This window comes from Nilaparvata lugens, chromosome 6 (genome assembly GCF_014356525.2).
Source record: "Nilaparvata lugens isolate BPH chromosome 6, ASM1435652v1, whole genome shotgun sequence".
Lineage (NCBI taxonomy): Eukaryota > Metazoa > Arthropoda > Insecta > Hemiptera > Delphacidae > Nilaparvata > Nilaparvata lugens.
In genome coordinates, this window is record NC_052509.1 from 68,700,141 (window position 1) to 68,716,954 (window position 16,814).

Genomic DNA, 16,814 nt, shown 5'->3' on the forward strand with positions numbered 1-16,814 from the left:
ATGAGACTAGAATAAAATGGAAGAAATAAACGATAGGCTCTAATGAAGCCTTATGTATTTGTATAATGTAATGATATTAAACATCATATCATGATCAAATCTATTGCAAAATTGAAAATATTGTTGCAGGTTGTTTTGATTTTGTGCTTGTGAGAATGCAATGAAAAAAGGCAATCTAAAAGAATAATTTGCAATCTATTGAATTTATTTGTTGTCGAAGCAACAAGAGAATAAAAATTGAATGAATTGAAAAGAAGTAAGAAGCAAATCAACTATTTAATGTGAAAATGGTGTTTGCTTACTGATAGCAGTCAAAGTGTTCGCCGTCACTGTCCTTGGCGGAGGCGACGACGGTGAAGTCGGTGGGTGGGAGGCGGGGCACCCCCGTCAGCCGGGCCAGCACCAAGGGGGGCACAGACGGCAGCATTCGTCGCAGCAGCCCCGTCACCTGCAACATCATCATACTCACACGTCAACAAAAAATGCCTATAGTGTATAATGTATATTGTGTAATCGTAAACAGGTTTATCAAGTCTAGTATCTCTCAATGTGATACTAATAAGGGCAATTCATTCGAGAGATTCCCCATAATGATATTATAATTTATGAATGTATAAATAAATATTACGACTGGAGGCGGATTCCCATATATCAGTATCAGTGTACGTGTTCAGGAGTAAAATATTATTTTCATGTTTTCTAATGGTACTAATCTCACTCTACCCGGCCGAGTGGTAATGGATATTCTCCCATTATATTCAATTCACTTCAAATTTATTTATTTGCACATCAATACAAAATTATGACAAAAAAAATTGTTTGTTTACATAATTTACCTTATGTATAATTACAGAATAACTTCATTTGATAAATAAGATAAAATAACCATCAACTAAAAATAATAGAAAGTATCTCATGAGAACAATACTTCCACTGCACGAGTCACGTACACTGTTACTAATATATATATTATGATAATCTGATTATTATTACTGACTGGCGGTTACCCATACTCCGCAAGGGTCTATTATAAAACATGACAAACTGAAAACTTGACGTAATGACATCTTGAAAAATTGAAAATAGGCCTATAACCATACTAGGTTAGTTAAGAATCTATATGCAAAATTTTAAGTTAATCAGTCCAGTAGTTCAGACGAGATGATGCGTCAAACATAATTTTCCTATCCCGTAAGTGTATAAGCCAGTTTTTTCCTTTATTATAAAAGTATAGATTATGTATTTGATATTTTCACTTTGATGGTATTGTTTTTGTATCTTGATTTGTATTGTGCGTTTTGTTTTATAATAAATTTGAATTTGATTTTTTGAGCTTTATAAGCTAAATTACACTAAATTACACTAATATACACTAATATACACTAAATTGTGAAATGACTTATAATCAGTTTGATTGAATAGTGTCGCAATGTGATAATTAATAAGGCAATTTACAATATTTATATTTCGATTAAATCAGCAAGTTTCATCACCAGATTTATGAACAAATTAATATAAATTCATCAAGTTTCATATTAAGTGGAGTCTCAATGTGCTTGAAAGTATCATTTAGAAGATGTTTATAGAGAAGATACAGCATAAGAAGATATCACATGATGTAAAGGTCGTTTAAGTTCCAAGTTCCAAGCCAATTTTTGTTAACTTAGCCGGTTACTGTCGACTACTGTCTATAATAATTACTGTTTTGGCCGGGTGAGAGTGTGAGGGCGACACAGCTTGTAGAGAGACTACCAGCGTCATATAGCTTCATGAAAAAGAACTACGTAGATTATCGGCTTGAGTTGAAAGTAAAATTTGAAAAATAAACGCCCTATAACATGGGATTCTTCTAATGCTATTTTTTCTCTATGATAGAACCTAACTCATTTGAACATAAATAATTATCACTTTCACTCCTACACAAAACATCAACATATCTTTTATTAATTTATTCGTATAATATAGTAGAGCCAAGGAAAGTCACTTGCCTGTCTCTGAACCCTGGCGGATCCGGTATGCAGCAAGCAGAGCAGATCGTTGAGCAAGGCATGTTGCGAGGCCAGGTGGGCACGCCCCACAGCCGACCCACTCAGGGCCAACACCATGCTCAGCATCTCGAAGCAGTAGGTGTCCACTGAGTCCGCCCCTGGCCCCACTCCAGCCCCCGGGCTCGGCCCCCCCGAGCACAGCCGCGTCTCCCACTCCTCGCGCAGCAGCGCTGTCTCGCGGCGGATCGCCTCTACTATGTGTGCGCACACCTTCAATCATTCAATTCCAATTAGAATATTGTACAGGTCATGCATGATGAACATGTGTGTAGACACATGTCGTCATACATTGTTGTGTCATCACAAGGCTTTAAACAAACGTTTTTGAGGTTAGGTTTTTGTATCTTTGATTTTTTGTTGTTTATTTATTCTTTCATTACTCTATTTGAGGCTACATTATTATGATTCTAATTACCATTATCATTATGATTTGTAATTTTCCATTGGTTTATTTATTATTATTAGTTATAAGAGAAGGATGATTGGTGTGCTCTTTATCTTTAATAAGAGAGTGAACTGTATGATGAAGGGTAAATTGTACAGATCGGCAATGAGACCAGCTATGGTGTATGGCGCATAAACCTGGCCTGTTTCAAAGAGGCAAGAGAGGAAAAAAGAAGTGGTTGAGACGAGAATGCTAAGTTGAATGTGTGGAGTCACAAGAAGGGATAGGATTCGTAACGAGGTGATTGGAGGTACAGTTGGGGTGGAACTGTTGGGTAGGAAGATGCAGGAGGCCAGGATGAGGGACTGATCTGCGGGAGAAGGATTGGAGATACGGGAAGGAGATGGACAGAATTTTGTGGAGGAGAAGCCTGATAGAGGGAAATGACGACCCCATATGTGATTGGTATAAGGCTTAGCCAAAGAAGAAGAAGAATTATTGATTGATTTTCATGTTAAAAGTTGCAGTCAAGCAGCTGTTTTTTGTTCGAAGCCCTCTCGCCGATGACAAAAAACATGTATGTGTGCATGATGAACATGTGTGAATGTGTGTGTGCATAATGAACATGTGTGTACACACATCTCGTTAGTGACCAGCCTTGGATAATCTAAACCAAACCATGTTGAGGTTCACTTTGAACTTTAAGCTGCGGTGAGTAGCCCTACTCATGCTATCTATGATGAATGCTCATAGTTTAAAGTGGAGTCTTCTATTAGATGAAATTAGAATATACAGAGGAATATACTAGAATGAAAAATTTAAAATTGCCAAACACAATTGCTCAAATAATCCCAATGACACTAATGTTCAGACATAAGTAAATGCAAAAAATATTTCATGAATCTGAGACTAAAAGCTACTTGAAAACATGTAACTTACATAGTGACATATTTCAACAGAACAATATTTTTCATCTTTTTTCATAGGTCCACTTGATAGTTTTATTGTATAGAATCACTGCTGCCCTTTAATTTTCTTTGATGACACGTCCGGTTTCGGATATTCATTACATTATTTTTTGACACGGAAGGAAGAAGACGACCTTGTCGACCAAGTCTGAGATGGATGAACTCAGTCAATGAAGATGCAAGGAGGCTTGGTGAAAGAAATTGGAGCTGCCATGAACAGAGTAGAATGGAGGCGATTGCTGAAGGAGTCCAAGATCCCTTTTGGATTGTAGAGCCGTGGATGATGATGATTTTTTGACACTTGTTAATGCGATGAATTCTCGATACCGGTCGTGTCAACGAAAAAATAGAAGGGTACTAGTTTTTTTTTTTTTTTTTTTCTTCACATTACTATTGCTATCTAGTCTTGAGACTAATGAGCAAATTTTATCAAACCTAATTTACTAATTGTATATAATATGGACAGTGAAACTCTCTTTAGAATTTCTTACTGCTACCTACTAATAATTATTATGTACATCTCTTAACTGTACTACTTAAGCTAGATTTCACTCAATCACTGCTCTGCTTTTTCACTAGACACCACTTTCACTGCACACCAATTCAAATGGTTTCCTTCTTTTCAGTCTCCGCACCAACCCTCCGTTGTCTAGCAGCTGGATTGCTTCGACGTTCGTGTGTTGGTGGAGCCGTTCTTCATGACTTTCTGAATACCTTTGAATCTCACAGGATACCATGTTGACTCCCAGGTCCCTATGGATGTCGCTGTTCCGCACATACCAGGGAGCATCAACGATGTTTCGGAGCACCTTGTTCTGGAATCTTTGTATGATGGTGACGTTGCTCTGTTTGGTGCAGCCCCATAGTTGTATTCCATAGGTCCAAACAGGTTTGAAGATCTGCTTGTAGAGGAGCAATTTGTTTGGTATTGAAAGTGATGAGTTTCTTCCAATAAGCCAGTAGAATTTCTTGTATTTTATGTTCAGTTCTTCTTTTTTCTTTTTGACATGCTCTTTCCAGCGAAGCTTAGCATCAAGAGTCATACCTAGGTATTTAGCTTGATTTTCATGTGGTATATTAATTCCATTGATGTTGATTGGAAGGTACACAGCTCTCTTGTTGGTGAAGTTAACATGAATCGACTTTTCCTCATTGAGCTTCATTCTCCACTTTTTGGTCCAGTCTTGTATCTTGTTGACAGATCTCTGAAGCTTCGCTGTTGCAATACCAACATCACTGTCTACTGCTAGTAGGGCGGTGTCATCTGCGAACGTGGCTGTGGTATTCTCCTCCAAATTAGGGATATCACTAGTGAAGAGAAGATAAAGGACTGGTCCTAAAACACTTCCTTGCGGAACTCCTGCTTTTATCTCTCTTAGATCAGAATATGAATCTTCATATTTGACTCTAAAGTACCTTCCTGTCAAATATGATTGCAATATTTCTGTAAATTGCTTAGGAAGCATTTTCTTCAGTTTATAAAGAAGTCCCTCATGCCATACTTTGTCAAAAGCTTGCCCTATGTCGAGAAAAAACTGCTGAACAAACCTTTTTTTCTTCCAAGCTCTTCTCTATTATATTAACTATCCTATGTACTTGATCAATTGTGGAGTGTTTTTTTCTGAAACCAAATTGATGATTAGGAATTAATTTTTCCAGCTCCTCATCTATTTGATCTGCAGTTGTTAATGGTGAATTCAGGTTAATTCTTTCCTCCAACACTTGCTGAAAGCCATCCCAATCTGTATACTTATTAACTAGTGTGGGATAATTATTTTGTTTTTGTAAAATAGTGTCACTCAACTTCAGAATAATTGGAGAGTGGTCTGAATTGAGATCAAAACTTTCCTCTACTTGCAAATAGTTTACTGAAATGTTTTTGATTATGAAAAAGTCTATGAGATCAGGTATCTTACTTGTATCTGTAGGCCAATAAGTTGGTTTTCCAGTTGAAAGAGATTCACATCTTGACTCTCTTACAGCTTCGTAAAGTACCTTGCCCTTATGAGTTGTTAATCGTGATCCCCAATGAATGTGTTTTGAATTGAAGTCACCGCCAAGGATAAATCTCGTTCCCAACATATCAAACATTGATAGATGATCTTCTTTTCTGAATGAATATCGAGGAGGACAGTAGACAGCTGCAACTACAAATCGATAATTAACTGCTTCCACACATACTCCTATCAATTGAATTCGTTCAGTTTCTAATTTAACGTGTTCATTATGCTGAATGCTCTCTTTTATTATGATTGAACTCCCCCCTCTCGCAACATTGTTGGGATGTAAGGCGTGGTAGGTCCTGTAACCTTTAAATTTTATGTAGGACTGTTTTGTAAAGTGAGACTCAGAAATGAGACAAATATCTACATTATCTATGTTTAGAACTGCTTCCAATTCCAGTTGTCGTTGTAAGAGTCCATTTGCGTTCCATTCCATTATGTTTAGTGAACGAATCATTTTGGTTTTTGTTGTCTATTATTGTCTAATTTCTCGATGCGAGATTGAAGGGATGAAATTATTTTCTCTTGTTTATCAAGTTTAGATAAGATGAGCTGTAGGATTTGTGAGGTGTCTTTTACTTCTTCATTTTTCTTCATCTGCGATTTATTTTCTTTGGATACGATTTCGGCGAAAGTCATTCTCTTTTCTGTGGGCCTACTTTGATGTTGAGTGGGCCTACTTTGAGAATTAGCCACATTCCGAGCCTGAGAATCGACAACATTTTTTGATGTTATATTCTTACTGGCTACCCTACTCGAGTTACGTATTTTTTGTAACTCAATTGCTACAGAGCAACCACGGTAGCTTGCAGGATGAGCTTCACCACAATGAATGCATTTCGGTAGTGCTTCACTAGGTTTCGTACACTCCTTTGATGCATGTTTTCCAGCGCACTTCACACATCTGGCCTCCTTGTTGCAATAAGCCTGAGTGTGGTTGAAAGCCTGGCAACGCTTACATTGAGGTATTAGATTAACTTTCTTCAATGCTTCAACTTCTACTCTGCAACCCAGAATATGTTTAAGTTCAAAAACCTTCTTAACATTCTCTTCTGCGCTGAACGAAACCATGAACATGTCTAATGGTTCTTTAGTTTTCCACTTCAACTTATTCACTACATCTACCACTAGCAATCCCTTAGCCTTTAAGTCCTCCATTATGGATTCTATACTACAGGAGTGATGAAGTTTTTTTATCATCACTCTTATGGGTCTCACCTGTTTGTTTTCATACGAGTGCCAGTTGAAACCATCGTTGATTAATTCTTTTGTAATATTTCTGTACGTTTCTGAATCTACTGAATTTACTTTGAAAGTCTCTCTACTCAAGAGCTTTATTCTAAATTTTTCATCTGAAGTCACTTTTTTCAAACTTTTATGGAGAGACTCCAGGCTCTTTATACCATCCACTATGATTGGTGGCGGTGGCGTTTCTTTCTTCTTGTTCTTTACTTCCTCGCCTTTATTCTTCTGCAATGAGGTGATTTTGTTCAACTGACGATGGTTACCAGTAGGCTCATTCTTTGGTTCAGGAGACAAAGTACTATTTAGTTTCCTCTTCTTTGTAGTACGTTTGTTACGGGCCCTGATCCACTCAGTCTCTTTTGCCAACTCCTCCTCATTAGTTGAGTAGTTTTCAGCAACTGCTGGACTGCATGGTTGTTGAATGTTCTGTTCTATTTTTTGAAATCGCAATTCTAAGTCTTCAATTCTCCGCTGAAGTTCTACGTTGCTCTTCTCTAGCTGCTTTCTCTTCTCATCCGACTCCTTCCAGGCGATGAAGAGTGCATGCTCGGCGGCTGAATGGAGCTTATTTGATTTAATATAACGATCCGGTGAACACTGGATCTCTGATGGTTTGGTGGTGTCCATGTTCTCGATGTTGCTTTCCTCGTCTTCTTGCTCTTCAAACTCCGGGGCAAGAAAACTGGGTAGTTTCAACAATTTTCCACTTGACGTAGCCATAGTCAATAATTTGCGAACATACTTTTCGAAAATTGAAGGCCGCGCGAAAGTAGGTCACTTCGATTGCATAAAGACGGCGGATTTTAACCGAAATTTGATGCAATGTTTTGTTCCACTTAAATACCGTGAACAATCAACTGCTGACTCACTACTTCTACTGCACTACACTACGAGTACGTCTGCACTGTATGAGAGCTAACGCGATACTCAAGGGTACTAGTGATTCTATATAATAAAACAGTACAATAGTATAGCCTATAACGTACTCTCCGATGAAAATGTCATTGTGAATCTAAATTTTCTCGAAACACTTTGCTAAAATAGACATTCACCCAGTTGCACAAAAGTCTGTTAACTTTTAATCCCGATTGAATGCCACAAGAAGCAATCAGAGAAGCCTTCTTCTTGGAAATCCCTTCTCTTATAGGTGATTGTGAAATTTTATCATGATTAAAATTTAACAGGCCTTTGTGCAACCGGGCCTGAGTGTTAAAATTTCAAGGGAACAAATGCAGTAAAAATATGCAGGATGGTTCAGGTGCAGTAAAACTATACAACTTGTATAAAATCAATAGGTAGTTTGTTTACCTGTCGCTGGAGGTGGGTGAGCTTACTGCGTGCAAAGAGAATGCCGACCACGTGCTCCTTCAGGTCGTTGCTCTCCCCCGCGTCCTCGTCCCCTGCCAACACCACACTGTTCCTGTCCACTCGGCCACCACTCTCTATCAACTTCCCAAACACCTAAACACATCATTACAAAATCACATTATAAGTATTCAGATATAATACTGTATCATTATGATTATGAGATCATGATTATACTATGATTTTGTATTTTTATCATTCATAAATAGTCATCAACATTGCCATATACCTACCTGTATGACCAATTTCCATAGTTCCGAGTCACTTAGAATATTCATGCAACAGTATCTGGAATAGGGAGAGACTATAATTATGATCCTGGCTGCGTAATTTAAGAGAATGGTATGGCTGCAACTCAAGGGAACTATTCAAGGCTGCAATCAATAAAGTGAAAATTGCCGTGATGATTTCCAACCTCCGATAGGAGAAGGAACCAGAAGAAGAAGAGATAATTATGAACAATGATATAAGTTCAAAGAAGATTTGAGTGTCTGGCATTGAAGCGCCTCCAAACAAATTTGCAGCAGTTACTATCTTTTTTGTCAGGAAAACAACCTTGAACCCATAGAATGGCATAGAAATGTATGCTGTATACCTCAGTGCTTATTCATGGAAACTGGAAAAATACATGGAAATACTATACATGGAAGTTGGAAAAAATAGTATTTTTTCGCAAGTTTTTGCAACTTGTTTCTAGTATCCCCTCCGCCATCGCTCCTTATCTCTCCAGCCATCCTCCCGCTAACCTCTGCATTCCATCTCTTTTCGAACATTGGCCATCCATATTTTCCTTGGCCTACCTCGCTTTTGATGCTGGTTTGGAGTCTTTCAAAGACTCTCAATGGTATTCTCTCCGTATTCATTCAAAATAGTATTTGAAAAATCGTTATCAGTTTGCAAGAAGTAATAGATCACTAATTAAAGGAATAATTCATTCCACAGTAGAAAATTTCAATAATGTACACAAGTTAAAATTATTTCTATAATAGGGAAGATTGGAAAGAAACATGATGTGCCTTCACACGTAAGAAATCCAACCGTGATGAAGACTGATTTTTTCATGTGGGGGCGCTGAGCAATGAGGCCGTCACAGAATATGTTTCCACATCTGTTTTTCGAACCAATTTAAATATTTTAGCATTATAATTTTCTAAGAAGGATACCAACTGCCCTCGGTGAAGGTGCCCTCGGTGTGGGTGGAGCCTTATCAAATCAACTAAATTTAGGACTAAACTGAGCCACAGAAATAGTAGGCGTTTATAATACAAAATGTTATATTCACTTTTGGTCTTAAGGCAGTACGCCTACTTGAATTTCCGGTCTTCAGGCTAGAGAACAAGAATATGAAATTTAACAATATGTAGGCCTACTATTTATGTGGCTTAGTTTAGTCCTAAATTTGGTTGATTATATGAGGCTCCACAATGAAGGCATTTTGAGACCAAGCTCTTACTTGTGAAACCTTCTCAATATGTGAAAGAACGGACATGGTATCCTGTTTAGAAAATATTTAAATTCTAAAACAATTTACATTGGTTTGAAAAAAACAGTTGTAAAAACATATTTAAAGCACCATGCAATAGAGAAGATAATATAATTATCAGCTGCTCTCTGATCGAAATCATTAGAAACGTATGACAGGCGACACCTACAGTTTACATTGGTAAATATTATTAATATAGGTTATGAAAACATTTAAAGTTTGAACCAAATTAAAAATCAAATGAAAATTGTAAAAGATACATTGAAATTGCTAATCATTACATTCATAATCTTTATTGGGAGAGCTAATGGTGATGTTGAGTCGATTGCAAAGGTAAAGAAATTTAAAATCTAGTTTAATAATTACAACAATTCCAACTAAACAATTTTTCATTTTTGAGGAGAAATCGTTAAATATTTACACAAAAACTATTAAATTATGGATGTTTGGATTGAACTAGGGTGTAAAGTGTACGTCCAGTGCCGAAATACCTGTCATCAAATTTTTGGTGTTTCTAGTTAAGTATTTCAGTACATTTAAAAAGTGAATAAGTAAAATACCATTTGCTTTCTTAAACTTACAAGCAAGAATTGGAAAGTGTTCATATTCATTTTTAAATAACATACTTCAATCTAACATTTATCATTTATTTTTTTACTATGATAGAGTTTATTATTATGGCATCACAATTTTACCATATAAATAAAAATAGAAATCTAAGTACTCTTTAAAGGAAAATTTAAAAAGGCAATTTTACCATATACGCCTATGATATTCAAAGTGAAAGTGGTAAACTTCTTGAATGTTACTTTCAAGAGCTGCAAACGCTCACTTATCACTTTTTATTATTTTTATTTGGTTTTGATATTCAAGTAATCATGAAATAATTTTTTTCAGAAGTTCGAATTTGATTCTGACGAATACGACAGTTCAAATGTGAAAGATGATATGGCAAACTACTACATATCAAGTGACTTCTTCAAGAACAATATGAACACAAAATATTTAAAGGATACAATAAACTCACTTATAAAAGCTCAAGAAGATAAACAGATAAAAAGTAATGAAGCGGCAGACGCAATGGGCACAGGCACACACAATCCTGTCGAAATGCTGAAATCGTTATTGGAGGGATTCATGGTGGTTGCTAATAATCCAACGGAAAACAAATCTTCAACAACTATGAATTTGCCAAACCCATTCACAGTAAGTATGGAACCTTTGTTTGTGCCAACTTCTCTAACTAATAAGCAGACACATCAACCAACAGCCATAGCTGAGCAATCATCTATCAAAATTGGAAAAAATAAAAGTTTAGAAGAAGTTTCTAATAAACAATCAAGTTTGGACATTTACAAGCCAGTATTTGTTGCGTTAGCTGAGCATTGCGATCAAATGAAGATGACAATTGAGGAGTTGAAAATCAAACAACAAAATATCAAAAAAGAAAATCAAGACTTGAACAAGAAACTAGATACATTGCAAACCAACTTCATGGAAAAGCTAAGATCTCAAAACGAAATTACCGGCAGAAAATTGGATTCTATCAGGAATCAACAAAACGACGAGAAAAATTACATTTTGAAAGTTGCAGCGACTTTAATAAATATTGAAGATAGATTGCTCAAGGAAAATGAATTATCGTTGAAAGAGATCGAACTTGAAAATATTCTGACAAAAACAGAATTACTTCAGCACAGGATCAATGGATCAACTGGACATTCAAAAGTAAGAACTGAATCCACAGAACGGTCACATGTGAAAGAATATGAAAACATACTACAGAATTTGATTCTAGAACAAGATCTAACAACAGTCTCACAAAGCAAGCCTACTATACACATTTTACCAATGTTCACTAAACCAACTAATACTGTCACGCATAAGCCGACCGAAGTATTCAAATCAGACATAGCTAAAATGATATCTCAAATTGTACATGTACATAAAAATAGCTCTCAGGAAAAAGCAACTGAAGAAGGTATAGACAAAACCACAGATCAGTATGAACAATTTTGAAATAAAACCGAGCTACTTTGAAATTGATTTTTCTGTTCTATTGTTTATCTTAACAGTAACAGAGGATATATTTATAAAAATAAAATAAGATAGGATATATAATTGCTAAATCATAGAATTCAACTATTTGAAAAATCATTTTCCCATTCCATAGAATTTATTTTTTCCTCTAACTTATCAATTACCAATCATAATGAAAAATCAATAATACAGTCATAATATATTTGTTCCAGTTTCAGAAAGTTTACTAAGTATCTTCTCAATAGGTGGTGATATCAATACAACATAGGAGTAATACTCTATCATTTGACAGAGCAGATAGCGTTATCCTTTTCTAGCTCCGCAAAGTTGCCAGATTGTTTCTAACAATATAGAAATATGAGTAAATTACTTCAGTAATACTCAGTATTACTTTGAGTAATACTTCACAAAATATTTAATCCCAAATATGAATATTTAATATTTGATCACTGAAAATATATTTTCTTGACGAACGGAATATAACTGATTATTTAAAACAAGAATTAACAGTTAATATCACCATGTCATTTTAGATAAACCAGTATCAGCTATCCTCTATAGAAGACAGTGGCAAGACAGAGAATCGGGAACGCTGTTCTCCTATCTTTCGCCACTGTCATTATAACATGGACCTCACTATAGGTACATGATAAGAATGAGAGTAGCCTGTGTGAAAGTACCTGTGAAGTGATTAGACGGAACACTTTGAGGGTTTCAGCTTCGGTGTTGCGTTGTTGTATGGCGATGGCGGTGGACTGCGGCGTGCGTTCCCCCGCCGCAAGCACACGCACTTGCCGCACGCGAAGCGAGTTGTCCGGCCCCTTCAGCTCCAGGCGCAGCACACTTTGACGCGGTACTGCAACAAATATCAAACAAAATTTTATTCTCTTCAAGAAACAGTTTACAAAATAATGTAAAATCATCATAGAACCCACATAAATAGAGAATTGTAATAGAATATTAAGAAAAAGTTTATCGTTACCACGAAATCACGAGAAAACCCATCCAGCACACAAGATTCCCTTGTGGTTTGGGTAGTCGCACGTAAACAGGTAAGTGAGAAATAGATAAAATATTAGGTAGAAAACAATAGAATAAAAATAGGGTGCTCGTTCTCAGATTTCATTTCATCATCTCTCATTCATTCGTTAAATTATCACAAATGGAAGCGAATGTGCGGCATTGTCAGTCATCTTCTCATCATCACCTGGGCTCAATATACTCGTAGAGAGTTGAATTTAAAAAAATAAATAAATATTAACAAGCTTATTAAAAAATGAAATAGATAGGTACCGTAATAATATTTAAAGGTGACAGAGTTGTATATGGGGCGAATAACATAGATTCATTTAGATACTGGGATAACATTCTACTTCGAATACCTATTTGATCTCTATATAATAAAATGAAACAACATGCTTTCTATATATTCAGGCAAAATATTCAGAAGTCAAGTTCCAAGTTTCCTTCTCAAACAGCTTCGATCAAATGGTACAGATGCAGCCTGTTTGAGAGTGATGTGCAAAGCATTATAAAATCTAGGAGCTCAAAATATGAATGAATTGCAAAAGAGAGTGCACATGGGTCTAGGGCACCTGATACTTGAAACAAACACAATTAACATATTCATAGTTGCAGAGTAAATTGATACAGTATACACAGCAGAAGAGTTTATCTGTGTATTTAATAAAAACTGTAATAAAATTTCAGATAGAACAATTGACAAGAACTAATCGACAAAAAATACATTACAAACATTGAATAATAAATTTCCTGATAGAAAAATTGAAAAGAATCATTCTGCAAACATTTTTGAGCATGTACCGTATGAGTTTACAATAATTAATCTCCTGGCCAAACTCTTGTTTGTGACATTATGTAGTGATTCTGATGAATTATGTAGACTCACATTTGATAGAGCAGTTGATCCAGCCAGAAGCGCGACACTCGACTTCTAGAGTGCGCAGGCGCACTAGCTCTTCACTATTCGAGCCGGACAGAAACGTCACACTTGATACTTTGTTCTACAACAGAATGCAATACATGATAGATTACAAATAAGATAAGTAAAACTGTTACAAATTATTTTAGAGGTATCTTAATATTTGGTTTAAGTAAATCACGCGAGTCTACGTCTAAACCTAAACAATCTAGAGAACAATATTTGTGATCTTCTACATTTTCATAACTTAATGAATTAAATATTCTGGTAACTCAATAATCCTCGTTCTAAAAATCTAGTTCGCGGTTATAATTTATTACTAGACATAGAATAGTCTAGATTAGATTCCTGATAATCTATTTCATTCCATTGTTCAAGCCAGTTTCATCGTATAGTAGTTTTAGTTTTCCTTCATCCGCTGCATAGTGCTGAGAAGGAGATTTTGTCACATTATTTTATTCCCACGACTTGTGCCATCCCCTCCGCTCTAGGGGTGTGCAACCCGGGGCTGAGCTCAGTTGCAAAACAGATCTCCTCGTCAACAGATCATTGTTTTTCGTTTGGATAGTTGATCCATAATTAGCAACTCCTATTTGTTTTATTTATTTTTGAATATACCATCATGGGAAATTCGTCCCATTATTATTGTAAATATAATATATTCGTTTCGTGTAGTAATTGACTCATAACTTGTGCTTGTGTTTGTGAAAATATATTGAGAGTGAAAGCCAACGCCCTAAATCGTTCAAAATACTTTGAGTGAAAAATATAACCAGTCAGTACAAATGTTTGAAGATCAAGGACCACTGGAGCGGATCACACACCATCGCAGTATAATATCGATTTGTTTTCACCAATCTGTCTCCTTCATATTCCTTATTCCAATTTACCACCTGAAACCCTGTTTGTAACCCTGTTTATACCTATCGTTATATCATCTACGTCATTGTTTGGATTGGGTAAGTGATTCTCCTATTTGTTTTCCTGGGTCTAAATACTAGTGTGCTGAATTGGATATATGAATGTGTTTTGATCGTATCATACAGTCCAACCTAAAAAAAACAGAGGCAAAAGGCCTATGGATTCTTATTTTTTTGTAACACAAATTTTAAAATCAGCATTTGATAATCAATATTAGTTTGCTAGCCTTGTCTGTCAGATCTTGTTAAAGCAGATATATCTATCCTTTTTCAACTCCGCACCATTGCCAAATTGCCAGGAATATTTGTAAGCTATGTAGAAATATAATGAATCAAGTTACCAGATTATTTTATTTCAATTGTGAAAAATGTATTATTAAATCAAGAAAAGCTATATTTTCTTGATGAATATAATATATTTGAGATAAAACTGATAATTATATTAAAAAATATCAACACTATTTAATATTAGATCAGATTAAGGATATGACTTAAATCACGGTAGATATCTACTATAGAAGGTAGTGAAAAAGGAGACGTGACAAACTAAGCATTCCTATAATTTCCATTGACTTTAAAAATGCAATCTATTTAAAGTTATCTAGCAGTATTTCAATAGAACTCTTCATTGCTTCACAAACTATACAGGCTACAAATTAAATAAAATAGACCCTTATCAGTTTTTTCTTTTCAATGACTCGATAATATTCATGCTACATTGAATTCTACAGTAATCTTCATTATCAATTGACCTCTCATAGAAATCAGGTGGATGTTGCCTTATGTATGGTTTTATAGATTGATACACAGATTAATGCGTATGAGCTTCATAGTTTGTACATAGAAATGATATAGATGCTGTTCAATCCATTTTATTATAAACTGGTAGGTAACCCATGCTCCGCAACGGACTAATTAATAACTTTACAAACTGAAAACTTGACGTAATGGAATCTTGAAGAATTGAAAATATGCTCATAATCATACTCGGAAAATTAAGAATCTATATGCAAAATTTCAAGTTAATCAGTCCAGTAATTCAGACGTGAAGATGCGTCATTCATGAATTTCATATCCCGTATGTGTATAAGCCAGTTCTTTCCTTTATTATAGAATACATTAATACACAAATTAATGCTAATGAACTACATGGTTTCTACATAGCAAATGAGATGGATGTTGCTTAATCTATATTATCGTTGAATGCTGACCGCTAGGTCGCGGCAGTTGTCGATGTGCACATAGATGATGGCAGGGTTGGCGTGCGACGGACAGGTGAATGTGAGCACTTTGGTCTTGTTGCGGTCCTCGTCGCCCGACTCCCAGAAAGTCTCCGTCGAGTTGTCCACCAGGCTGCCGACCATCGCCTGCCTTGACGACGCCTTCGTCTCCAGCACACCAGTCACGTCACGCAACGCTTCCACCTAAAAACCGCACAACACATTCGATGCATTCAATTATATGCATCATATGCTGCAATCTTAAGCTGGTCACTAACGACAGGACATGCATGACGAGCATATGTAAACACATTATTTTATCGTGTTTACACATGTTTCCATGAGTGTACTCACATGCTCATCATATACACATACACATCTTAGGGCCATATGCTGACACTTAGGCGGGATGCACACCGGAGAAACGCATTTCGTGAAGCCCTCTTTCATGAAACTTGTTTCATGCAATCCGTTTCACTCGCGCATGTATACAAAAGAAACGTTCCCTGCTTAATCTTATCAGTCGATTGCGAGCAACTTTTGTTTCACGTTTCCTGAAACTTTTTTCACGAAACGCGTTTCTCTGGTGTGCATCCCACCTAAGTTTAACGCTAAACCAGGTTTACTTGTAGATATGGTTGCATTTATCATAATTAGTTTCATACGTGGTTTGAACGAACAGCTGACATTTCTCCGTTTAAACCGAGTATCTGCATACTGGCCTAAATCGTGCATGTTTTGTCATCAGCGAGAGGCTCTGAACAAAAAACAGCTCTTTGACAGCAGCTTCTAACATGAAATAGACATCCAATATCAACAAATCAACTCTGGGAAGTTACAAATTATAATTATACAAAAATACTCGGTGACAATCAGCCGTATTGACTGTGAATTTTTTGTCTATGTGGCTTTAATATAATAAAGATTTAAGAACAAAAAGAGCAGCAAAGGAAAAATAAACAACAAGAAATCGGAGAAACAAAAACCTAACCTCAAAAACTTTGCTCAAAGCGTTCCGCTGTGATCACAGCTGTGATGACACAACAATGAATGACGACTGTGTTTTATGCATGCTTGGTTGTTATACCGTTAGTGTATGCCTTACATGCCTTAAGCCATGTCCACACTGAACAAATGTTCGACAAACATGTTTGTTGAAAAAGTTTAGGCAAATTTTATTATGTTTGACAAAAAA

The 16,814-nt window shown here is 36.0% G+C and overlaps 2 protein-coding genes across 2 annotated transcripts; one reads left to right on the forward strand and one right to left on the reverse strand.

Moving 5' to 3' along the window:
• Positions 1-298: 298 nt before the first annotated feature.
• LOC120352055 (E3 ubiquitin-protein ligase MYCBP2-like) lies at positions 299-15,840 on the reverse strand. The gene is made up of 6 exons (XM_039431506.1): positions 15,611-15,840; positions 13,447-13,561; positions 12,218-12,393; positions 7,958-8,110; positions 1,989-2,258; positions 299-448 (listed from the first exon to the last, which is right to left on the reverse strand). The coding sequence occupies exons 1-6, from the start codon at positions 15,761-15,763 to the stop codon at positions 299-301; spliced, it is 1,017 nt and encodes a 338-aa protein (XP_039287440.1). The 5' UTR covers positions 15,764-15,840.
• On the forward strand, positions 9,632-11,543 carry LOC120352101. The gene is made up of 2 exons (XM_039431790.1): positions 9,632-9,830; positions 10,395-11,543. Exons 1-2 carry the CDS (start codon positions 9,738-9,740, stop codon positions 11,514-11,516), a joined length of 1,215 nt encoding a protein of 404 aa, XP_039287724.1. The 5' UTR covers positions 9,632-9,737; the 3' UTR covers positions 11,517-11,543.
• Positions 15,841-16,814: the final 974 nt, after the last annotated feature.